The following is a 27515-nucleotide window of genomic DNA, read 5'->3' as shown; positions in this document are numbered from 1 at the left end:
ACTGGGATAAACAATCATCTATATCAGTGACTGCGGATGGAAGCCACACATTGTCTTGGGTGAGGCTCTGGAGTGATGTAAACGAGAGAGAGAGAGAGACATTGTGTACATCCAGAAACACTCCCTGGACAGGGCGCCAGTGCAGGGCATCACACACCCACACAAACGAAGAGTCCACCTATCAGCTCGTGCTTTTGGGCTGAGGGAAACCGGAGCACCCGGAGAAAAATCCACGAATAAAAAACACCAAACTTCTCACAGTGATATGAGGTGTGATTTGAAAATCAACCCCTCCGTGGCCGCGACATTGTACCCCCTCCGTCATCCACGAGAGAACATCATTTTGATTCTTAACTTTGTCGTTTCAAAACTTTAACTTTTTTTACAAGTGAGTTTAAGGTCCTTGGAAAAAAGCCAGTTGAAGCAATTCAAAAGACTTTGTTATGGCTGCTGTCTTTTGATCTCTTTACTGTCTGATTATCGATCTTTTACCGTCAGGTTGCTCATCTCGTATCATCTCTCTTTTGTGTAAAAGTTCAGACCGCGCTCTCTACGCCGTGGGGGAGGACTCACTGCAGAAGTTTTGAGCTTGTGCCAGTCCGTCTCCCTTCACTGAAACTGAAGTTTGTTAATTTAATGACACTTGGCAAATGTCCATGGCGCTGGCGGTCAGAATAAACCAGATGTGTTGCGTGCAATGCGCAGGTATTTCTTCGCATGTTCCTCCGGATTTGAGTCACGCAAAGAGGCGTGGCTCCTCATCCCCAGAATATATATCCAAGCAGAAATAGCCAGGGGAGGCTAAAAGGTATCCATCGTTTTCCTCATTGACATAAAGACACTTGTAGAAATGAAAGTAGCCACTAAAATAACAACAATTAAATAACAAAAATCGTCCCTGAGCCTCTAAAGCACTACTGAGAGGTTTTACACTTTTGCAAATGGATGAGACAATTGAAGGTTTTGCGCAACGTCATAAATAAAAACAAACAAACAAACAAAAAAGCCCACATTCGGATGGGTGCAAAACTGGATGGATGCATTTAATTTGGTCTAAAACATCCCGAAGTTCTTATAGATGATGTAGAATTTGAGCAAAAGTGCAGTTATAAGACAAAGGCTACATTTGAAAGGAAAGGTGTCGTTCGTATTTTTGTTATTTTGAAAGTGTTTCAAATAACAGAACAAAAACGTAAACAAAAACAAAATCAAAAAGCACTATTCACGTTTAAATATTCAATCGCTCTGAGTCACATCAAGCGGCAAAAAAAAAAAAAACATTCATAGCAAGAATCTTGCTGAACAAATCCTCTGTGTTTCGCTCTTTAAATTATACAGCGATTGTCCTTTTGCACTAAATATACGGAGGTCTTTTTGCACAAACAGCCCATCAGTTTGTGGATATATATAATATAATGTAATGTAAACACACGTAATTTGGTCGAAGGATGATTTAAATTGCGTACGTTAAAATTTAAATAAGACCGTTTTAATCGGTAATTAGCGTGGATAGTTATATTAGCCAGCGATGCAGGTGGAACGTTTGAGGGAACGTACTTTTAAAGATGTAGTGATTAACAGTAAATATGTTTAAAAAAAACGAAAATACACTTTTAAAGGATTTTCACGAATTTACAGACATTATTCGGGGTGTAAAGTATGATATAATTATTCTATGATATATAACTTAAAAGAGCAGACCTACTACAGTCCAAGCGAGAACGGTCCTATAACGCTCACCTGTAAGACGCGTTACGCATTGCGACTTATTCTGCGTTTGATCTACAATTAGCCATGGAATAAATCTGTATATTGAAGACTCGCTGAAAAACAACAGTGCAGATGTTCTACATGATTTATACATCCCCTGATTTAACATGTTGAAAGCTAACGGATAATACCACAGTCAGAGCACACTACAGCTTTATACCCGTGTGAATTATGAGCACGTTTGCAAAATCTGATCTTGGCTTTATTAACACGCCCCTCCCTCCCCAAAAGTCAGAGCAGGTAATTCAGACATTCTCTGTAACTAGACCCCTTTTGAACGTCACGGGAGTCCACCCTACTGTACATATCACGTTATAACCCGAATGTGGACGACGAATAAAAAGCTCCATCGTGTTCTGCTCTTTGTTCAATGTTTGTTTTCTCAGTAAATATTGAAAGAGCAGACACACGGCCTTATAATGGCGTTTCTTCTTTTTATTTCCCAGTTTTTGGAATCGCATTGCGCCAGTGTCGATCCTTTGGCCCAACTTGTTATTGGAAGAAGCTGGAATAGAGCGGGGCTCTCATCCAACCATAAAGCTAAATCAATTCCAAAGGCTCGTGTGATATTTTGTAAACATTTATAATGACCGTCTATGAAAATGAATACAGATCGTAATAAAGCATTATTTTTACAGAGCCAGCATGATGCTTCTTTACCCATTACAGCGGACATGTCCCTCAAATTAGGCCAACATTCTTCTTTTTGGACTTTCACATGACCGTGAAAGGCCATTATTGCACAGTCCCCAAGAGTTTCAAACTATATTCAAAACATTGTTGAGGAAATTACTGAGTAAATGAATAAAAAAACAATATTATAGCACTTCTCCAGAGGGGTTCCATTGAAATCAATTCTTCATATGAATAGCAGTATGCAGTGGTTAGTACCTGCCAAATGTGGTTTAAAGGAAGACAGCCACTGCAGGGCCATGGGTGGTTAAAGCTCAGTGATGTGCCCTGAGAGCAAAGGCTAGCCCATCTCGTTCCATCTGGTTCCATCCCACAAAAAGGCTACAGTAACACAAACTCTAATAAAAGGCCACTACTGGATCTTAATGAAAGTTGCTTGAAAGCATTGCATGGCAGTGCTTGTATATGGTGCTGATGCCCATGGTAATCCCTCTTAAGTATCTGTAAGCCACAAGCTGCCTACCCGTCTCCATGCAGTTCACCATTTCCCTGTTTGGACCACTTTTGATAGACGCTTAACCACTGCATACCTAAGAACACTCAATGAGACATGTGTTTTGAAGTTGCTTTGACTGTAACATCATGACCCTCGCAATTTGACCATTATTGAAGTCGCTGAGATCATACACTTGTCAATTTTCCAGAAACAACAGTTTAAAAAAAATAATAATTCAGAGAAAATAAAGGTACGGTAGGTACATTATTGTCACTAAAGTTACAAACAGTGTAAATGTATCTTTTAAAAAGTTCAGCAGTGGTTGTGAAGTCCAGTTGTGTTCCCTAAATGTACATTACATTCTCCAGAGAGAGAGAGGCAATCTTTCATTATAAAACGGTGTAAAATAAAAGAACTGGAGATTACACTGGACATAAATGAAATTAACACAATTTTAAAATCTTCTATTAAAATAGAATAAAGTACAATTATGTTCCCTCAATAAAGATATATAAGGTTTACACTCAAATTATCGAATGACTATTTAAGGAAACGTTTTTGCATTATTAAACCATTCTTTGCATCATGATGGGATTCTTCGGATTGATGGAGAATGTTCTACAGATTATGGCACCAACATGTTGCAATGTCAATCTTGTTACAGTTGAAGAACCGTTCTTGGTTCTATAGAGGACTCTTCTCTAAAAGGTGCTATATAGGACCACCTAGAACATTCTCCATCAATCATGAGGCAAAGAACCTTTTAATCATGGAAAAGTTCCTTCAAGTGTTCAGGGTTCTATATAAAACCATTTTCTTTACTAAAGAACCCCTGTAGAACCATCATTTTTTTCCTTTTGAGAGTGCCAAGAAAACCAACGTTACTTAATTTTTAGTGTCTCTAATCTTGTGGCTCACCAGTGTATGTATAATAACACCCTTGATTAGAACGTTTCATGAATGTTTCATGCCTGGATGCAGATTTGCAGGTGTAGAATGTGACCATGCATTTCTGTTCTGTCATGTAATAGTCACCAACTCAGCTCAGTGAATAATAAATCTGGAAAAAACACAGACAGTGGAATTAGGGCTGAATTTTTGTTAAAACCCAACCAAAATTACATTTTCTGGAGGTTTTGGAATTTTATGAAAGTTATTTGAACGTACGAACCTCATTCAAACGTACACACAAAGACCTTTCAACAACTAAAAATGGTGAATAAACAATAAGTAGTTCCAGGGCGGATTCGGAGACGTTGATGTTTTGGGTCTTGGGTGATAAGGCCATTCTTTTTGTAAAAGTTCGTTAATGTAAACAACGTCTGACACCGCTGTTAGTTCACATTGTCTGTTTAACTTTTGATCACAGCTTTTTTTAGTTTGCACTCATGCTTTTTTCTTCCTTTGACCTTCCCTCAGATTAATTGTTTAGTTTTTAATCTCCTCAGAAATAGCTTTCATTTTCTTACTTGACATTTTGCATGGAAATGAAATGAAACCTGGTCTGACATTTGCACAGTACTGTATTCAGCTAATTTAGTTTACACTGTACTAATATGACTGTGTTTTGCTGTAACATCTTCCTAACTTCCTAACATCTGTCTGAAACTTCTATAAACAGTTTAAACATTTATGTCACTCTAAGCTAACCTTGGTGTGCATCTACACTGACATATAATGGGTCACTAGAAAACTAACGCCTCTCTGGTGTCTCCTCTAGTAAACAATTGTATACGCATTGGGCCCATCCATTGTAAAAGTAGTCGGTAGCCACATCAGATTAATTTGATTAACTCATGGCATTAGAATACATAGAACTGAGATGGTGCACTTAGTATTTAAATGCTGTGGCTTTATTAGCAACATGCTAAACTTGTTTGAACCTACTGGGCAATCTTTGATATTTGGACTGTTTTTTTTGTATATATTTTTGACAGATAGTATATCAGTGGCCCCTAATAAAGTTCTTAAAGTCCTATATAGGCCTGGGTGAGATGGGCATATAAAATATGATCATGGTACATTTTTCTGCATTGATCCATAGATAAAAAATTTCTAAATTTCTATTTCTAAATGCTGTAGAATGTAAACACAATGTTTTAATATGAATGCTTTTTATTATATTTTATCATTTAAATGTGCAAATATTTCAGAACATAATGCACATGCACAATATGCAAATGACTCCAACCCTCAAAGAAAGCATTATTCTACTAATGTCAGTTTACATTTTGATAATTCGGCCCAGATAATGGAAAAACTAACACTGTGAAAAACTGCAAAAACAATCTTTCCATTAAGAAACAGTGTGATCTGTGCCATGAATACATTCTAAACTCAATAACAGTTCCACAGTTCGGTGCAGGCTCTGCCCCGGAGAATAAAAACACTACTTTTAACCATTCCTTAACCATTTCATTACCATTTCCTCATTACTAGCTGTAAATAAACAGGCATGATGTTAAAGCTGTCTCTCGGGTTGACTGGTGTTTATGTTGTTGGTATTAGCTAATCGGCTAGTTACGGATTTGACTATTCTTAACTCACAATCACTCCACTGTGCTCAGTGTGGCCAGTTACAAAGGTTACAGTTATGTATTATTGGATAACATTCTGTTATATTCTTTTATAATATTATTATAGTAGAATGTGATCTATTATATTAGAATGTAACACGGTATGGTGGCTTCTAGGCGTCATTTTGTTAAGCAGATCGCTAACCAATTATTTAACTACATTCCTGCTCTTGGTTGGGACAGAGCATGTTCTAATAAAATCTGTCCAACTGGTGAGCTGACGAGTCCTTGTTATACATAGCTCCCTCTACACACTTTGTCACTCCACATGCTACAGGTGATTGGCTGTTTGCATGTCACTCCTAGCATGATACATTATGAAGGGACCTCATAGGCTGTTTTAGAGCCAGGGCAGGAGCTCGTTGTTCATAAAGCCAAAGGCTGTGTATTCCTTATGTGTTTTCCTAGTGATATGCCAGGTCATTTATTTTTATCATTATTTATCAATGTCATGTCTATTGTGATATATATTGCTATCATTTTATCACCCAGTCCTAGTCCCATTACTTGTGTCAAGGATTACAGGATGATGTGCATTTAAGCTAAGATATTTCAGTTATTGTCTTCAGTCTTGTGTTTTGGCTTTGGAAATGCCCTTTAGATTCTCTTTTGAACATTGAGGAAATACCTTTGTTTTAGCCTTGTATAAATGTTCGTTCATTTAGTCATTATCTGTAACCCTTACCCAGTTCAGGGTCGCGGTGGGTCCAGAGCCTACCTGGAATCATTGGGCGCAAGGCGGGAATACACCCTGGAGGGGGCGCCAGTCCTTCACAGGGCAACACACACTCACACATTCAATCACACCCTCAGACACTTTTGATTTACCAATCCACCTACCAACATGTGTTTTTGGACTGTGGGAATCGAACACACAACCTCCAGCTTCCCTGGAGCTGTGTGACTGCGACACTAACCTGCTGCGCCACTGTGTGTGTAAATTTTAATGTATAAATGTGCTTTGTTATTTTTATTCTGTGTATAGAGCATGCATTTAATGAGTGTCCCAGTGTCAAGAAAAAAAAGTCCAGCACACATAATTTGTCCAAAATCCATGCTCATTACCATTGGCTTCATTGGTAAGAAAGAGAAAAATAGAAGACATTGACATTTTGTGCAAAGACTGAATGCTTTTTGGCAAGTTATGTGTAATAGCTGTGCAGTTTATTTTATTTCCAGTCAGAATGGTCATCATTAAAACATCTAATGTTTTGACAGCTATCATTCCATTCCCAACTGTAGGACTGACAAAAACACCAGAGAGTTTTAGCTCTGAAACAACACATTTTGTCCTGTTTATCAGATGGTCACTATGTTGGTGGTCTAGGATAATTGTTAGGAGGTCTCTATACCTGTTACTACCCCCCCACCCCCCCCCCCACACACACACACACACACATTCAAAAAGCCTCCTTGTTTTTTTCCCCATATATTTGTGACATCTTAAGTTATGAAAATGGAGCAAGCCTTTTTCTTATGTGTTGTAGATAAGAACATTGGTTGTATATTTGTTCTAAGTTCACTTGCTTCTTGAAAGCTATCAGATGTTTCACCTCACCATTAAATGTAGTGTGAGGGTTCTTTCATATAGTTTAAAAGGTCAATTTGGGAGTCCATGTTTGACTGGCACCAGTATGTGCCGTGTATGGCCAAAGATTAATATTTATGCAGCCAGTTCTTTGTATGTCAGTGTTATTCCATGTGCCCTCAACAAGTACAGAGTTTTGTATTATTTTTATTATGCTGCATGGCACTGCACCATTCTTAATTTAAAAGTTCCTCTGAATTCTTTTATCATTGCCCCATATTAATAACACTTTATTTGGCACTAATGAGTTCAACAATGACAAATAGGTGTTAAATGTAAATAGGCATGAAGATCTGTCTCTTGCCTCTCTCTCGTTATCTCTTATTTAAACTTTAGCATTGACTAACTTTGTATTGTGCACTGCTTTATTTTTGGGGGATGTTTTTTTTTATGTTTTTACATTAACAAGCTCAACTTCAACATATTCCATTTTAGAGTTTGGATAACAGCTCAAAACTAGTTGTTTTCTTTAGACAACTGACCTCAGTTTTCCATCAAAGGTACACAGTTTGTAATCATCATCACACAAACAGCCATAGCTTTTCAAACATTTAACATAATCTTAATGTTTATTAATGTTTAAAAACCAGGGACAGAGGTCCATATAATCAGTTATTCAGTTCATAAAATTCTCACTGTTACATTTAAACCCATATGTATCTGATTGCGAACTCCCCAGGAGTTTTATTAAGTTCATTACACAATCCTCATAAGCCTCTCCACCCTTATTTTCTCACATTTGGCTTTCACGGCCTGTACACTCAGAAAAAACATTAATATTCAGTTCAGCACATGATCTTTGCTGATATATGTCGTTATTTAAATCAGACTCGACAAGTCGAATTCACCTGTAGACTTCGGTTGATTGATTTGTTCTCGAGTGCGTAATTTTTATATTCGAGTTTATAAGTTTAATTTTCAAAAAACTAAAATGTTTGCAACACAGAACTCGTTGTGTTGTCAGTTTGTCAAGTGCAAAGAACGTACTCGTTTACAATTATTTCCCCCTATATTCCGAAGATTAAAAATTCATACGAAAATTGACGATTCGGTATTTTATGACTTTGCGGTTAATGTGAGAATATTTTAGTTGTTTTGTCTGAATAAAGAATTTCTTATCGTTAATTTTCGCTGTAATATAGTTCATCATTTTGTTATAAAAAAAAACAATAGTAACTAAACGCTAAATGTGTCTCTCGTTGTGATTGGGATTATGTTTATTACAGAACTTCCTTGGCTCATTAATAATCTAATGATAAACGATCTAAATGTATGGCGACTAAAATACTCGCACACCACACTTCATCTCGGGGCTGCGTAACAGTCTGATAAACGACATGAAAACAGCTTGCCCAGACAAACAGTAATATTCATACATCTACACTACACTAATGTAGTCGCATTAAATAGAAAGTACATTACTGTTTCTTAAGGAAAGTTACATACCTTTTCATAACTGAACTGTTTAAAACACACACACAAAATAAATCTGGATTTGAAATTATCTTAGTAAAAGAAAGCTACAAATATAATATGACAATATTATGTTCCCGAATTAAAGGTAGACGTCTGTACCTCTGAGGCTCCCACCACAGCTACAGCGTAAGGTACCACCGCAGTGACTGTTTAACAGAGTGTAGTGGCGTTCTGTTTTACTAAGTTAAAGCGTTATGTATTAAATGCGATTAATAAATAAACTTCCACGGCCTTCCTGGCGCATTGATTTATCATGTTGAACAGTTTCCGGTTTAAAGCGTTCGAAGACTTGACAGAAATCACTCAAATCATCGGCACCACTCAAAGCTGACACAAATGAAACTGAGATTTCGTTCCTTCATTTTAGTATTTTGAGAATGCCTTAAATATTGACAAAAGTGGTGCAGTGGACAGCAGTCCGTGAAGTATTGCAACGTCTGATGGACTTGGTGACAGCTTGATTAATGCTAGTGTTTTTCCCCTCTTTCGTCCTCCCCCTATTAAAATTCTAAGTAATAAAATTATTTTCAATTATTTTCGCAATTCTATGAAACATTGCCAGAATGTGGTGCTCAGGATAATATTAAAACATGTTATTTAAAAATCTCGTGGACTTTCAAACGTGCATCTTAACAACAATATCATTTACACAAACTGAAGAAAGCTACCTCAGCTCTGGTTAACTGTGTTGGTTTTGGGATATTCACTGTTTCAGAGCTCATCTTCTTCATGAATCTCATTTTCAGCCCCGTGCATATTTTTAAATGTAAAATCTAATTTTATTCTCTTACCTTTTAAAGTGATGTCGTAATGATTTCCTCTGATCATTGACACCAAAGGAAGTATAGTTTTATACGCAAACAATGACATATTATGGCCCACATCATATCATATAATTTATTAAAAATATACAATTAAAAAAAAAAAAAAAAAAATGGATACTGACTTGATCCTAGAGAAGAACAACGTCATAAGCTCTTGTTGACACTGAAGGATAATGATAGTTTACCTAAAGATTTTTGATTGTTCCTATTTAGTTCCCAGTTATGAAAAACGCGTAATTTTAAAACGCGTAAAAATATGCATATTTCGTATTGCTATGGAAACGTGTTCTCAGATTTTCCCGACAATATATTCTTAAAGTTATTTTCTAGAGGTTTGGTTTAGTTTTGTGTTTATTTACAACTCGCTAACAACTCGCTATTCCACAAAGCAGGATTTCTTTTTTCATTTTTCTTTTTTTGCCAGATACAAAGGCAAGCCTGTCCAATAGGAAAAGGAGCAGATCGACATTCCTGTTGGACAATCCTCAGCTTTTGGATTAAGTTATCTAGCTAACTGAGATAGCCTCCGGTAAACAGAATGGCAAAGATTTTCTAAATAGCATTAGCGTGTGGGTATTGTTTTACTCGTGCACCGCGGCTGTTCATATAAACTTTACACGTGGCATAACGGTAAACAACCGCCGTATTCGCTATGTTTATATAAACTTACCTCGACTTGCTGAAGTCGCCAATATTTAGTGTCGAAGATTGATTGGCGTTTATTATTTTTCTCTTGAAAGGCGGGAGGCTAGTCAGATGTAACCTGCCTGAACGTGGACTCGTTATGGACCTATACGTGTGGGCAGGACGTTTGACAAAAAAAAATCATTAAACCATTTCCTGGGTACAGTAGCTGCCACGAGGCAGCAGTGTTGGGGGATGACTACAGGACCATGACTACGCTCTGGGAGCTCAGCTGACGGTTTGAAATGTAAATATCGAGGTCTTGGGTTAAGTTTATTGTGTATTATGTAGAGTCAGTGATATCTGTTAGCATTGTTTGTTACAAATGTACGTTTCTGTCTGACTCCTGTACCCTCAGGCTCCGTGTCGGTCTCCTCAGTGTTTGGCTGTGATGACAGACTCAGAGCAAAGGCCTTGAACTTGGAAGGTTTGTTTAAGGAGGGACTGTCTATCGCCGCCGCCCGAACAAGCCCTTCAGGGAGGGCAAGGCTCGCCACTTTAAACTTGGCCTTGACCTTGAAGGCCCCGCCTGACCTGTAAAAGACGACGTGTGTGTGTCTGTGTGAGAGAGAGAGTGAGTGTGTGTGTGTGTGTGTGTGTGGTGGGGGGTGTTGAGGGGAGGGGGGTGGCAGAAAGACAGACAGACAAACAGACAGACGGGTGCTGTGAAGAATGGGGTTTAGCGTGGGAGGGTTCTTACTCATCTCTTTTAAAAATCTGCAAACGCCAGTCTCACCCGAGATAGAGGCCTGCTTTAAGAATCGCTGCTTTAGTGAAGTACACAGCGCAAAAACACTTCCTTCAAACATAATGATTAGACTGATTTAGTCAGCGCTCTACAACATGTTTCTTTAGACGAGCGTACAATACTGTGTATATGTACTATTTCATAAGCTCGTGAAGACGTACAGGTAACGTAAACGTGCCAAAAAGAGCGTGCCATTTAAGGTCCCATCCAAGTGAGCTGAGAGACATCAGTTGAATTTATACAGTAAAGTGGATTCAGACGTTATCTTTCAAAGAACTAGTTTTGACATCGTTATTTTGTGTTATGCTTCGGTGTGAAATACAGATAATTATTTTGTCGAACATCGCAAATTGGTTGATTTCACACAAAATTGCGCACGTTTGTTTCGGGTGAAGGTACAGAACTTACATGGTGACAGACAAACGTGTGAAATGTAAATTCATTCAGAATCCATTTGATGAGGATATTTATGTCATTTAGATTAAATGAATTATATAATAGCCTCTTGCAGTCGAAATGCGGTAATTACATTTTGAAACATCCTGAAATTGTTATTTTTTGGGTGGCGTGGGAGCAGAGTGTATAATTTTCTAAGAAACCCAAATGTGATTCATTTCTAACGTCCTTCCAAAGAACCAATTTTAGCAGATTTATTTTATTGATAAACATTGTACAGTGAAAGAAATGCCCACTGAAAGAAATAAAACAGTAATTTTGTTTGAGAATTCCTCTGATCCGTAACGACAGTCGAGCAATATTTGTGTTTAAATGCAACGTATTTTCACGAACATTTTACTAATTCGCAACTTTTACTTGAACTACAAAGAAACAGTGACCGTCACTGCGGTCAGACTCCACAGAGATTCATCACTGCTCTGCACGAGCCCGAGGGCTTTTACACTCTGCGTGTGTGATTAGTATATTTAAAAAAAAATAATAAAAAATTATGCGCGAATTGCACCACTGAGACCATCGGAAAAAATCATTTTAGTGAAAGTGTGAAATGGGGGATTTCCATAAAACTCCATTTTAAAGTTTTGTTTTAAGAGTTTCTTTAAAGATTTAAGACTTTTAATGTGAGCGGGTGTGACATAATATATAAAAAGAAAAAAGAGAAAGTTATAATTTTTCATTTTTTTATGGCCTGATAAATCATTTATGCATTTGGCACCAAATAATACTCAGCCCAGTCGTGAGCTGTTAAGAATAGACCTAGATTTTCTTCAGCGTGTATTAAAGTGTGTTAAATTTTTGAATATTTGCATATTAAATATAACATGCTCGTTAATACACGTATTACCAGCATAAAATGCATTATATAATTAGATATTTTACATTCTTTTTATGTAATTAAATAATTGGTAGATGCATTTTAGGACACCAAGGTACAATATAAATGTTCCCCGAATGAGCACTGGCTGCAAGCTCCTGCTGTGTACTTCCATTATGTTATAAAAACATACTATTGTCACATAACATTTTGAAACAGAAAAAAAAAAAAAAAAAAAAAACAAGAGACAACATAGCAATTACAAATGAATAGGAGTGGAATATGGTACCATTCTGTTCCCAAACTAAATGCACTGGAGACATACCCCTGAGATGACAGTACGCATTTATTTTATTGCATTTTTAAAAGTATTTATATCTTTTAAATTTTTTTAATTCTGTGCGTGACGTTAAAACGCAGAAGATTGACTGGTGTTTTTTGCTTTATGATAAACATAGCAATTTCTCAAGGGCAGATATATATTTCTTGTCAATATATATTTTGCTGCTTATCTTTCTGCAGCGTATAATTTTGTTACTATTTCGTGCGTTTTAAAATTGCGGTTAACACCGTCAATTTCACCGTTATTCGCTGTAACCAGACTACTTTCTTCTGAAAGTTCACCACGCGGCTTTGTCAAGAATACAAAGGGTCTGTAATGGAAGTAGAGAAGGACAGGCGTGTTTAGGGAGGTAAGATGCTGATGTGCACCTCCACCTCCATTTCGCAGGATGACTTAAAAAAAAAGAGAAAAATGAACTCTTCCATGGTTAGGGCCAGTTTTGCGCCTCACGTGACCCGCCCTCCATCCAATGAGCGCACGGCGATCCAGACTTTAGTCCATTGCGTCAATGCAGCTGTGTGGATGTAACCGCGGGTCCTGCTCCGCGCTCGGGTCTTTGCACGCTAATTCTTCGCCCGAATGGTGAGCGTGCTATGACCGCCTCCCTGCTGCTGAATCCTCGCTGGGCGGACACGGTAATGTTTGTGTATGAAAACAACTTGGATGAGCTGAACAAGAACATGGAGGGTTTGGTGGGTGGCGGCAATTTCGCGGCCAACCAATGCAGGAATCTTATGGCTCACTCGGCGCTGAGCGCGCACCCTTCCAGCCTCGTGCACGGCTCCAGTTACCCAACTGTGGACGTGTCCACTTCGAGCTCAGCCGAAGCGAACAAGCAGTGCGCTCCGTGCCCGCCGACGGTACCCCAAGCCTCATCCACCGGTCCCATTCCCTATAGCTACTTTGGCAACAGCTACTATCCCTGCAGAATGGGGCGGGGTTCGCTCAAGTCTTGCACCCAAGCAAGCGCGCTTAGTTACTCTGCGGAAAAATACATGGACACCCCCGTCACGTCTGAAGAATACCCGAGTAGGGCCAAAGAGTTCGCCTTCTACCACGGCTACCCCAGCCCCTACCAGTCCATGGCTAGTTATTTGGACGTGTCCGTGGTCCAGACGCTCGGGACCGGGGAGCCACGGCACGACAGCCTCCTGCCGATGGACAGTTACCAGCCCTGGGCTTTGGCCAATGGCTGGGGAGGTCAGATGTACTGCTCCAAAGACCAGAGCCAAGCAGGCCATCTGTGGAAATCTGCATTAGCAGGTATAACTCATCTGAGCACTCCAGCTCAAAATACTTCATTTTAGAGTACGTTGTCTGCAAATGATTGAGCAAATAAAAATGTGTGTTTTCCACAGGTACATATCCTCTACAGAGAAAATCATTTGGCACATTTTAATGTATAAAATTGGATAACCAAATGTGGCTCATGTAAAAGGCACCACATGTTTTATTTTCCCAAATAAAGGGCATTTGGTGCTACATTTAGCGGAACATTTTCATATTCAGATGTTTTCTCCGCGCAGAAGGTTTTATTTATTTTCTTTTACCACTTTGAACACTTACAGTTGAAGCGTATTTGCACGCGTTTACTAAAATAAATCAATGCTAACCAAACACATAAAGACGTAACAGAATTTAGAATGAAGCAATGGCTCCCTCAAAATACTTCTGTGAGACCAAAACAAGTTCAATAGCTTGTTGCACATGAAGGTATTTTCTGAAGCTATCTGTGTTAGCGCTCATGCAGCTCCCGAGAAAGTGCTGTAAACAACCGCCGTCGACCGGTCATATTGTCAAGATATGTCATGGTTTGTAGAACTGGTAGGCAACTGGAAAGTCCATCAATACTAACCCTGTTTATTACTCGTTCCAGATGTTGTGGCCCACCAACATGACGGGGGCTCTTTCCGCCGAGGCCGAAAGAAAAGGATACCGTACACCAAAGTGCAACTAAAGGAACTGGAGAAAGAGTACGCGGCCAACAAATTCATCACGAAAGACAAGAGGAGAAAGATTTCCACAGTTACCAACTTGTCCGAAAGGCAGATCACAATCTGGTTTCAGAACAGAAGGGTAAAGGAAAAGAAATTTATCGCCAAAGTCAAGAGCAGCGCGCCTTAGTGCGGATTGGCGCAAACAGACATTTCCAGATTTAAGAAAAAAACAAAATGTCGACTTATTTTTTTTTAAACTGGGCTTCTTTGTGCTCGCCTGCTTGCGTATTTTGCATTGTAAATGCATTAATTGACGGACGAATAACACAAATATGAATGCAAAAGGACTATATCTGTGTAAATATGCCTGAGTAAATATACCGTTGTGTTTTGCTTGAAGCCCTTTTAGTTGTGTTTTTATATGGATTTTACATAATCTAGAATAAATGTAAGGCATGTCTGTGTTGTTACTGCAGTAGGTGTGTAGTTTATTACACTATACCCATCAATATCCCCTATAACTGTTATGTAGCTTGGCTTGTAATATATATATAGGAGAAATGCTTAATAAACTTTTAACTCTCACAGGCTTCTGGAGTTTGTAAGTCGGTAAAAAAAACTGTAAAACTGTACATACTATTTTTTTCCTCGTCCCCGCATGGTGATGTACACTTTCAATAGGACTAACATTTTCCAGAAGAATTTTTAAACCTTCTAAACCTTATCAAACCTCACATTGATAGGCTTGTGTTGTTGTCCTGTGTTATTCTGATGAACTGTCTGCCTTAACTAATGCCTGAACGGTTCCCAGTAAACAATTAGCCCTTGATTCAACGTTGAAATAACGTAATGACTGCCGTCTAATCAACGTTCTCTTAAGGTTGAAAATGAACGTTGAAAAGACGTCCAAACACAGACATTGAAAAGACGACTATTAGACGTGTTTTGGACGGCCATTGACGTTATTAATTGGTCCCGAAATAAATTACTTGTATAAAACTCGTTTTGGACGTCCACTGACGTTATCGATTGGTCACCACTTGATAACTAACTTATTAAGATGGATTTTGGACGTCCATTGACGTTTAAAATATGTCCTTGACGGACAGACTACTTTTAGACCTATTTTGAACGTCCAGGGACGTTCCTTGTTTACTGGGTTACCCCCGTGTTGTCCTGCAAATGTAGCGCTTCTGTGCATGTCCCTCTCAATCAGATTCGAATGTTGTTGGCGCTTGTACAATCCTTCAAGCTGAAACAAATGAGCTTCCGTACTGTTGCTTACATTGTGCTTTGTATTCGTTTTTGCAGTTTTCCTGCTGACAATCTTTACAAGCCTCCTCTTTTATACTTGTATCGTTAAATAACACTCTCAGCCTTTTTAGACGCAGCGTTTTTCTAATCTCGGTGGAAACTGTGTAAAATGCCCGTACTCATTTTCAATGCGTAAATAAAAAGGATGAGCAGCTGTGCTCGAAATGCATGGAGGATCTGCAGTGTTCCTCATCCCTACCAGACAGGGACGGGGGTGGGGTGGTGTGTGTGTGTGTGTGTTTGTGGGGTGGGGGGTAAGGACCGCGCGACTTGTAGACAGACCCACTAAATCAGCCCTTAACCTTGACCTTGAATGTCACGTGCTCTTCAGATAAGCAACCACTTTCCTCTTTCCGTAGCCCATGAATTTCTAAGCATTGCTCTAATACGGCAACATCGAGTAACGCGCGCGCTCGAACTCTGACGTCCGTTCTTGTTGCGATGCAATTATCCGTCATTCCTCTTCGGCCAAAATGAAATCCTGTTCATTCTGTTTGTGGCTGCACCATGGGCCTTGCGTTTTAAAAGCACCCTCTACTTCCTGCCACTTTATGGTGCCTTAAACCTTGAGCCGGGAGACATAAATATCTCCCTTTCGCGTATCTCATTCAGGTAAACAGATTTACGCACCCTGATCTACTTTATAATCTCCCGCAGGCGTAATTTACGCTCCTGTCCGAGCTGGAGCAGTGGAACCGGGTGACAGTTAGCAGAGTCGAGGCGCGCTCCCTTTGCAACTCTACGCTTTATGCCGCTGTGGATTAGTGGGGATGTAAAAGGTCCATCATTACTCATCATCGCCTCCCTCGCTCTGATCCGGGTAATTCACGCGCCTGTAGCTTTGCTCTGATTACACCCAGCGCTGCTTCTCACATCTGCTCCTGTCTCTGCCGCTTTCTTCACCTCTCCCCGCGCAGTTGACTCTTACACGGAATTATTGCATTGAAAAACGTATTATTCACTGATTACACACAACAACGTTTAACCTATTTGTAAGTTGTTAAATGTGAGGGATGGAACGTGGACCGCGGGCCTGCTCGTGCTGTGCTGCGAGCCAGTGACATATGAGGCTATGTTACCCACAATTGTAATATTATCGTGACTCTCTAAAGGCGGGAGGAATATATAAGAACAATAAAAACATAAAAAATGTAGTTTGAATGTCATTCTTTTAAAAGTTCGCCGTTTGCGGTCACTGTGGTGAACATTTAATTAGCGAACATAATGGTACCTTGCTTTATTATTATTTTAGATTTTATAATAGAGTTGGTTACACACGCCCACTTTCATCTCCAGGACTTTATAGATTATGTTTTGTTTTATTTTCCACAGTTAAATAATGAACGTTTACAAATATTCACATCTCCTTTTGGAGAAGGGAACGTAATGCACCTTTAAGGAACGTAACCGGACTTTAGAAGCGCTTTAGTTTACACTGTTTGTACATTTAGTGACCAATAATAGAGGAATATTATTTTCATGTTATAGAACAAACCAGCAGCCGTCATCAGTCAAGAACCTTTGAAGAACCCATTTAAAATATATATTTGTTGTATTTCAAACTCCTCGCCATATATATTGTGTTTTTAACTCCATGTCTGTTGCTTTACTTTCAATAAAATTAACGTTATTTTGCACAGACAGTGCCCTGGTTTGAGATGTTTAAAAACAATTGAAAAACAAACAAACAAACAAACGCTAGTGATGTTTCTGGTGTTGCTAGTGGTTAAATTAAAGCAGAAATGTTGACCTAAGTTAGCTTGAGCCTAAACCCTACGTGTGGGTCAAGGCACATGAAAATGCCCAACATCAATAATAACCACAACAAAACCGATAATGAAAAACGCCATTTGTTTTTTAAAACACCAGTGGCCTCTATGGTTGATATCAGACTCAGATTTCTCCTTTTCCCAACATAATCGGGCCTAGCAACTCTCGGGGTTTTCACAACACAATGCCACGAATGTAGACGTGATTTCTCTCTCACACAGACAACAGAATGGGCAATAAAGTGCTCGGGCCCTTCCTTCCACTTCTAGTTAACATTGAACTTGACAAAAGCATTCTAACAAACGGTGCGCCTGCTTGGTGTTTACTCTGAGATTTAACTGTGGTTCCTCTCCCTTTTCACTATGTTCACACCAGCCACAGCTAAGTCACAAACTATCGACTACACTGTCTTTGCTGAAAAGCCAAATTTCCCCCTATTTGTTTATGCTACATGCTGAAATTTCGCACATGCTCTGGTCTACAGTGAAATTGGTGGCACAAGGAAAGAGTGAAACCTTTTGTTGACATTGGAGGTCTTCCTTAAGCTAATGATTGACTTACTACAACGTGACTTCAACATCCACACGTCCAAGGGTGTTCCTGCAGTCTTTTTCGAGAAACCAGTACTGAAGCATTGATTTAAACAGGCATTCGCAATGGTCGCCTAAGTCAAAGGTCTATTAAAAATGCGGCGGTAAATTAAACCATTAAACCAAGAGCGATTTTATTTAGCGTGTTATTGTTTGTAATTCACATTTTTGGCGGCGACATATGCTTTTACGTCAAATCGTTAAGAATTTTGCTATAGCTTTTAGAAGAATACACATTCTGTTTATTTATTTACATTATTTTGGAGAAAGCGACCCCTCAGACCTGAGTTAATTTAGCTAATTGTTTAACCACAGCCACGTGGAAAGAACCCTTAGACCTATGCATATCCTTGTGATTAATCTGAGCTGAAGCAGGTGAAGGTGAGTCGAGCGTCGTAGTCCCGCTCTTAGAGTTTTAATGAATATGTTTAATGCTCACATGGAGGAACATAAAATAAATCGATAATAATAAAAGAATTACGTTCACACGGGTAATGTTTAAAGGGCACAGGTCGTATATTCATTAAAATATATCTGTTTGAGAGGAATGATTGATGCCTTTTCACTGGTCACTTTCTGGCAGACAAATCTTTCCAGCTGTTGGCAGTCGTATGACCACTGTTCACTTTTTGGAATGTTGGACAAGTCTCTCAAGTTCACGTCCAGTTCCCCTCCCCCACCTAACGACCCCCCCCCCCCCCCCCAAACACCCACCCACCCACAACCCAGCCCTGTCTGCGTCTCGGACGGTCTTTTGTTCCGCAGCGGACTTTGCAGTTGAACTTGAGACATCTTGTAAACAGTAAGTAGTCTGGCCCCTGTCTGCTTCCCGGGCCCACTGACCACCTCTATCCAAAGATGCAGGAAGAGGAGAAATGACTTCACAAGGCCCCCCAACGACGCGTGGGGAAATGTTTGTCCACGACCAAAACTGATAAAGCGAGAAATAATGCGCTGCTTTGACAGTTACGAGATTATGACTAAGCCATGTTGATGGTAATGCTGAGAGTTCTGAGTGTTTAAATTCCACCTAACATTTTTTGTAGCTTTTGTAAAGCACCTTTAGCCCAATGTAACCTAAGGGCTACATGCATATGTCCACGCCTATTGAGCTGGATTCCACTGTGAAAGGGAAATGTCCTGTTTTCTGAAAGAAGAGAGAGAGCAGAGAAATGTGTTGTAGTTTACAGGCAGCCGAAACGGCTAAAATTGATATAAAATTTAGAACATTTTAATGCAGAGAATACGGCATTAAACCAGTGCTGACACGGTGGTGACATGTAATGCGTAATGCATAGAAAGTCAAAGAAAACATAAGAGTTAAGATTTTTAAGGACGTTAGTCAGATATTTACCCATAAATATTACATTTTTAGGAATTTAAATAAAAACATCAAAACGACGTCTTCATATGATTTGAAATGAACAATAGTGAACACCAAATGCCGTGACGGAATTTTCGGAGGTGTATATCAGTCATTTTAATGTAGTTAATGCCAGAAGAGTGTCCACTGTGTAGAGGAGATTATTAATATACTTTGTACCATATGCACATTTTAACCAATTAAATTTGAAGTACGCTTTTTCAATAATGCGAACTTACCCCAATTCTACGGACTTGAAAAAAACTGCTTAAAAAGCTGTGGAATTAACATTAGGACGTACAATTTGGATCTCATTGATGAAAATATTATTATATTTAATGTAAATCCATGCGCGTATAATGTATGTCACTTTTATATTCCGTTAAATCATGTGCCCAAACACACAGCTTTGCAGAAAGTGTTGTGGAGCTTTTATACCGGTGATGTAAACGCTAACTTCTCCATTAAGGGTATGTGTCTAATTTTTCCTCCCCTGAAATGATGTCAACAGAGAGCTATTTACAAGCGTCTCTATATATTCCTTCTGCATTAATGCAGCTTGATGTCCGTTGAGTCAATTAGGGTTAAGAGCATTTTAAATATATTGCCTCACAATCGCCTGCCTTTCAGTTTAATGAAATGCTGTCTTTCCTAAAATATAAGATGATTTGGTGTTTTCGTAGTAAGTGAATTTGAATCGTTAGATTGCGCATTGTTTTGAAAGTTGCAGTATGGTAAAGACGTCAACGGAAGAAATTCGTATATAAATGAGCTCACGTTTGTTTTCTTAGATTTAAAAAAGACAACAATTAGCGAATTAATGAAAATGGTAGAAATGTAACACACAATTATCTACAACATGAATGTGTCGTGTCAACTGTTTAAAGATAGTCACCGATATATTTTATTATTTGGGGTGCACGTCCCAGGAGAAATTCGTAAAAACATATATAGTGCTAAATTATACACAAATGTAAAGACATTAAAAGATTACCCTTTATTTTTTAAAGAATTGCGCATTGCGTTTTCCTTTGGCCCTGTTTGTTAATGTGCGTCGTATATGGACTGTATACTCTATTGATCCTGTGCTATCAGCGCTCAGTAAACTCTTGTTCATTGCTTAGTCTCTCTTTTATAGCCACTGTAATATGACACGTATCAAAGCTGAGCGAGGCTCTGAAGTCTGGTTTAATTCTTGTGGTTGGGACCCTTGGCAGGTATGAGATAAAGAAGTGAACTAAACGTGATCAGGGTGTTTACAGACTGCCTCGTACAGAGGACCGAATAACTGCAGGGACGGTGACTCTTGTTGACAAACAAGAACAACAATAACAAATCTGAGATCCAGCTAATGAGCTCGAGGCCACCCGTGAGCGGTGACGTCACGTGATGGATCTTCTCCCGTTGCAACTCAATGCCAGTCCGTTTCAAACACCATCTACATAACTTTAGGGCAACGCAATAAAAGAACCGAATGTATTGGCATGCAGCACGCAGCTCATGTGTGAAATTTTACAGGGCGCTACAATTATGTTGACCTTATAAAGAGGAGTTGTTTTTGGAATGAATTGGGGTTCTGCGACATGATGACCCTTATTTGTTCCTTTATTCCCCTGGCCGCTAAAATCGTTTACGCGGCGAAATCGTTGATGATCATGGGACCCAAAATGGCCTTTTAAGCTGGTGTGTAGTCTTATTTACTACATACAGAAAGCGCTGAATTACATGGCTCAGTCTACCTTTGTTTAATGTCAGAATATACACACATACGCACCTTTCACGTGAGAAAATGACAACGTTATTACTCTAAGGAAAATGTTAGCGTTTGTATTCTTTGATGAAGAAAACGAAAACCGTTTAGCCGTTTCTGCAACAATAAGTGCCTTATTGTCTTTGTGGTCTTAAAGCAGGAACGCTGTACACACTCCAGAAACATCTGCACGGGCTTCAATGAGAGCTGTTTACGTTTGGCAGCAGCCGGTCCAACCCACTGGCGCTGTGCGGTCCAGATGTGGTGTGCTGGATGCGCTTTAATGCGCACATTTACTGCCCTCCACAAATCTGCTGCGGTAAAACACAGGGCCTAGCCAGCCCTGCAGCATTTCTTGTTGTTTACAAAAAAAAAAAAAAGTTTATGACAATGATGGGAGCTAACCTCAAGACACGGCCACAAACGACTGACCAGAGACAAAACCATTAAGACATAAAGCATTGATCTCTGATCATGCACTTCGCCTTGGACACGTTCATTATAATAACACCCTGGTATCGTACACAATTCTGGTATCGCGTTTATAAATGAAACGTTTTAAATTTGAGGTACGTTTTTAAAGTTTTGTTGGTTCAGTCTTAGAGTCCGTGGTCATGTTTTATCATTATTTCTGTTGTTATAATAAAATGAACAATAACGAACTAAAAATATAAATAGAAATCCAATTAGACCTGTAATTAATTGGCGTACTACAACAACACAAATCCTTTTGAACTACTGTAAGTGAGTATTAACATTGTCACCTCAAACCTTAATACAGTATTATATTTCCATTTGCTCTTCGTTCAGCGCCAGCGTGCTTCTAATGTTTGATGTTTGTGGAGTAACTGCGGCTGCGCTGGTAATTCCAGTCTATATTCTTTAATAATTAGTGATAATAAATGCGGTTTTTGAAAAATCAAACGTGAACGTGTATCCCAGTAAACAAGGAACGTCCCTGGACGTTCAAAATAGGTCTAAAAGTAGTCTGTCCGTCAAGGACATATTTTAAACGTCAATGGACGTCCAAAATCCATCTTAATAAGTTAGTTAAGTGGTGACCAATCGATAACGTCAGTGGACGTCCAAAACGCGTTTTATACAAGTAATTTATATCGGGACGGATTAATAACGTCAATGGACGTCCAAGATACGTCTAATAGTCGTCTTTTCGATGTCTGTGTTTGGACGTCTTTTCAACTTTCATTTTCAACCTTAAAAGAACGTTGATTAGACGGTAGTCATTACGTTATTTCAACGTTGAATCAACGGCTAAATGTTTACTGGGATATGATTAAGATCAAGGAACGTGTGTGTGATACGCAGGAGGATTTCTTGAAAAGTACCAATAACACCATTAGAAATGTCGTCGCTCGTTGACAAAGATTAAAGGAAAGTTGTGTTTTTAAAATGGGCAAATATAATCTAGACGAACTTGTCACTGAACTTGAACTTTACAAGTTGCAAGAGCATTAAAAGATTGAACTTTTTATGCGAGTATACTACAATAGACATTGCTGACGCATGTATACTGAGAACTGTGTTTACCTTAGATGTTTTATCTGGATTACACATGCTCCAGTCTGATCCTGTTCACTCCTCTATAATGTACAAGGCATAAATGCTATTTTTATGCTTTGACCATCCTTTCGTTTTTATTCATGTGCTCACTGTTTAATGTTTGACATTTGAACCAATCTATTCGCCCACATTGGACAAGGTTGGACATTTAACGAGCGTTCTCAAACATTGCAGAGTTCTGTTTGTGTTCAAACCTGAAGAACTTTGGTCCATACTCTGAATAATTACTTTATTTAATAATGCATTTAATAACAAACACTTTATGAGCAGCTTATGTTAATAATCACAGGACCACATGGGATTATAGTATGTATATTAGTTCCTTTTATAGCCCAAAATTAGTTCCACAGATTTGCACAAAGCATATTTTATGTGAATACAATATGGTTGACTTATCGGCATAGCACAAGCTATTAATTAATATCCAATGTATTATTATTCTTATAACGTTATACATATGTTTGAGTTCCTATAGGGAGCTTTCAACTAATACGTCACTATGTCCACGTTCCCAAGCCAATTTGCTTTTGATGATTATACATATGTTTTAAAGGAGTTTTAAGGAGTTATTTTTTATATTTTATTGTATAAAAGTCTGTAGAAATATGAAGTAATGCATATTTTGTGGCAGTTATGACTAGTTGTATTAAAATGACATTATGTACCTGAGGGTTTGTCAAATCCAAAGGAGCAAAGATGTTTGGCATATTATGTCTTGGGGGAAATATTATTTTGCTCGTATAAATCAAAATATTGCACCACTTCACGAATTAACAGGGGTAGTCAGATTCTCTGGGTTTGCTCTATGAACATTTTAGAGCTTAAAATACATGGCCTATATTCAATTAAATGAACATTTGCTTTGCTAGATTAAAGTTAGTAAAGGTAGTCTTTCCTCATGTATGCGATCGTTGGACATATCTAATATGGTCTTTATCATATCACTGAAAACATCCTGTGCTGATTTAATGAAACATTAAAGTTCAAAGATGTCCATAGTTTGCAAGATTAGATTTAAACAATAGGTTTATGTTGAAGAACGGCAACCACCGTTAAAATTATTGCTTTCAAAACTTAAGTGTAAGAAGTCAGACTCAGCTATAAGGCCATTTTATTCATGTAACTGCTAAGAAGTGATTGTACAATAGCAACAAGCACAGCAGAGGCATGCTGAAGCCAGTCAGTTCCTTTAAAACTGCAACTTTAAGATGGAACGGTGCAAAAGAAAAACAAGGGAAGATATGTGGTGCATGTATTATCACTTTTTTTCAACAGTAAAAGTTTAAGATATCACTCTGATTTAGCTCTGACCACATTTCTTTGGTTTCGTTGCATATCCAAGCTTTTTAAAATCCTTAGAACACTGACAGATGTTGCAGATTAATGCGGCCCTTTAGTGTTGGAACCGACCCCTTTGTTGTTTTGCCCAAATTTGAACTGTGCTAAGAGCATTATTCCCAATATTTAGAAAGAGGACCAGGTAACCTCTTCATAAAGCAGTAAGTCTTATGTAGGCTTCCCTGCCTGAACTTAATAAATGTCAATTCATTGTTAATCTGCAAAATAATTTGGAAGAATTTAACATTATTCGTGTCTATTTCTAGACTGGGCTTTGGAACAAAGTATTTTATAAAAACGTGAGGAAAAAGACATTTCAAATCATTTGGACACTATACATTCAGTAAACCACTGGTGGAGGTATGGGCTGCAATGGGTTTGATCAGAAAGCATGTGATCTTCTATTTTCTTACCAAACAATACTGTAATTACCAGTTTGTCTGAAATCTCTAAACTGAATATTTATATAGACTATGTTTTTCTTTTCGTAAGGTTCCTCTGTACCATTGCTTTGGAAGAACTGCAGAAAGACACCAGTTTGATGCTGCAACATCGGTTTAACATCTTTTTAGAACAAATGAAAACAGATATCCCACATTCTCTAAACCCTAGCAGTGTTAGCTGTTATTTTATAAACATAGCAACACTTCTGGACTTATGTCTGAACTATTCAGGAACCACTATAATGCACTGTACAGCAGAAGCCTTCAAATTTGCTCAGACTATGTTTAACCCTTCATTGTAGAAGTGTAATCAACATGAAAGCTTTCACAACAGGTTAGAAATATTTGAATTTTAACAGATGTTTGATCTGTGACTTCAAAGAGTTGACCGTGTATACTCCCAGTTCAGACTGGACATACTTGTGAATTGTGTTAGTGCCATCACTAGAAATCATTCATTATTGTTATTGAGCTTCCCTTAACTTACATATTAAATATTGAACATCCGGCCTGGACAGCCACAACTCAGCACGGCGGAGTATTTTCATGGTTCTTACAGCTCTGATTTTTCTGACAAGTTTGTGGAGGAGGTTTGTAAGTAGGCTGGAAAACATCACATTTTGGGCAAATAAACTAATTTGTACATTGTACGGTAATGGTTATAACGTGTAGGATGTTAATGTTCATGAGGCAAATACCTACATTCATTAAACACGGCTACAGTAGAGTAAAAAATGTCAACACAAATCTGACTCGACGGATAGTGCGTGGTTGATGTATCTTCTGCCACCGTCTGGCGAAACGCCGCCATTACAAGTCTCTTTTGTGGTAAAGAAGTGACGGGATTCTGAATTCTCTTTAGACTGGAGCGGAGGAATGTGTTTTGAAGTGGCCAGGATTCCGCGATAAGAAGCTGCAGTTTGCCAACGAGGCGATTTCTCGGGCGTTCGTCCTTCACGGGAATAACAAGGTCACTTCGGGGGTCTCTGTGAAGCTCGGATTTGAACACGACTAGGAATTTTACGATCCTGAAAAAAGGGGGAAAAAAACCCGGTTAAGGCTCTCAATGACGACACCGACTGGAGGTTTTACAGGAAGTCTCTTTATTGAATTGTTCTCGCTCTGATAGCCACCCGGGACACTGTGCGTGTGTTCTTTGACTTAATTGTCTGTTGTGCGGCTGTAAAAAAGTCACTGAAATACACAACGGTAAAATAATTCATCCATGTCCAGTGATAAAGACTGGCTGCACACCCCGCTTTAAAACCTAGAACCCCAACCTCTTTTTAAATACTTTTACTATTATCATTTAATTAATACTTTTTTTTTCTTCACATTTGTATGCATTCACATAAAATACGTTTGGTGTTGTGCATCGTGATTACTCCGTTTTCAGACGCTGAGGCAAGGCCGGCTAGACAAAAGACTACTCAAATATGCTGACGGGTCTTTCTCTCTTTTCTTCACCCGCGTCTTCATCCCGGAGTTGGAGATACAATATCGCCATCGTGTGGCCGGTGTGCAGTATGACAGTTGTAAGACTGTGCTTAGGAGGTTTAGGATTTCTCAGAAATATTAGCACCTATTAAGCTCTGAACTAGTCATGTCACCGGATATGACGTCAGTAGAGGACATACCTGGAAAACGTACTTTGATCTAAATAGCCACAGAACACTCCTAGGGGCACTTTATGCCGCCAATCCACCTTCCAGTGTGTTTCTGGACTGTGGAGGAACTAAAGCACCCAGAGGAAACCCATGCAGACACAGGGAGAACACATGACACTCCTCCAGCAGAGACCCAAGGCAGGATTTAAACCATATTTACATTCATTTTCATAATATTCAAGCCAATAAACGCTAAATAAATAAAGTTATTTATTGTTAAAAATTATGGCAAATGCTCATCACATAACTAACAGAATATTTTCATATATGTGCAGCGCTTATAAAAATAAAAATAAAAAAGTAGAAGTGCTGCTTTATTAATCTTCTTGGGGAAATTCATTCTCTGTTTCTAACCCATCCATAGGTGAGTACACACAACTGTATCAGCGGCCTGTCAGCCACAGCCCCCCGAGGAGCAGTAGGGAGTTAGTCTCAATGGCACTCCAGGCAGGAAGAGTGAAGGAGGAGAGAGTACAGTTCCTTCATTCTCACCTCCCCCGTTTTACCTGATGGTCCTGGGGATACTTCTCTGACCTAAAGGCCATGACAACCTCCACAACAGTAATGAAAGTGATAATAAAAAAAGTCACCTTGCCGAGCACATTGTCACTGTCCTAAAAAACGGTGTATCTTCAAAATAGTAACTTTATAGGAGACAGAAAATCCTTTTCAAATTTCAGTGGAGGTCAATACGAAAAAGATTTTATTCCAAGTAATTTTGGAGCATTTCTATTGGTCCACACAATGTAAGGGAGAGATGCTGTGTACAAAATGATGCAGTAAACTAAAGTCAATGGCGACATGCCAAACACTGTAGGAAGGGTGCAGTATGCCCCAGAATACGCCATTTGTAATTGTTAACTGGACCTGAGCCCGTCGTTAAAGTCTGCCGCTACAGATTAGTGCCGCTGAAGTGTGTATGGCCTGATAAAAATTCTCGAGATGATTCATTCCCCAGAAATTGAATTTCCTGTAGTGTGTGTATATTCAGACAAATATTACTTAATATTACTGTAACTCTGTTTGATTATTTTGAAGAATCAAAGAGCACTTAATGTGATCTTGGTGTCATCACTTCTTGCCGGATCATTAATGATCCCCTCCCACAGTGAAGAAGAGATGAAGGCTACCTCTGCAGGAGTCAGGGTGAGTTATGGGTGCTACCTGGAGCTTGTCTGCATTGGCTACAGCTGCTGTCTATGTGGAGAAATGTTTAGCCATGCTTTGGCATGCGGCATATGGATGTCCTCCGTAGTGCCTTAAATCACCACTTCAGATCCTGCAGAGAGACAAACTTCACATGCATTTTTCCCACTAGTGTGAATGGATTGCCTTATCGGCCCAAAAGACAGTT

At 38.9% G+C, this 27515-nt stretch overlaps 2 protein-coding genes across 2 annotated transcripts in view; one reads left to right on the top strand and one right to left on the bottom strand.

Moving 5' to 3' along the window:
• Positions 1–18159, bottom strand: part of LOC136664917 (homeobox even-skipped homolog protein 1-like) — a 30621-nt gene extending 12462 nt beyond the window's left edge. The window contains exon 1 of the mRNA XM_066642415.1: positions 17991–18159. Within this exon, the coding sequence (XP_066498512.1) occupies positions 17991–18009 (19 nt within the window). The 5' untranslated portion in view covers positions 18010–18159. The remainder of the gene's footprint in view (positions 1–17990) is intronic.
• LOC136664916 (homeobox protein Hox-B13a-like) lies at positions 12966–14532 on the top strand. The gene is made up of 2 exons (XM_066642414.1): positions 12966–13671; positions 14285–14532. Exons 1-2 carry the CDS (start codon positions 13002–13004, stop codon positions 14530–14532), a joined length of 918 nt encoding a protein of 305 aa, XP_066498511.1. The 5' UTR covers positions 12966–13001.
• Positions 18160–27515: the final 9356 nt, after the last annotated feature.

This window comes from Hoplias malabaricus, chromosome 13 (genome assembly GCF_029633855.1).
Source record: "Hoplias malabaricus isolate fHopMal1 chromosome 13, fHopMal1.hap1, whole genome shotgun sequence".
In the NCBI taxonomy this organism is placed as follows: domain Eukaryota; kingdom Metazoa; phylum Chordata; class Actinopteri; order Characiformes; family Erythrinidae; genus Hoplias; species Hoplias malabaricus.
This window is presented reverse-complemented; position numbering and strand designations above follow the sequence as displayed.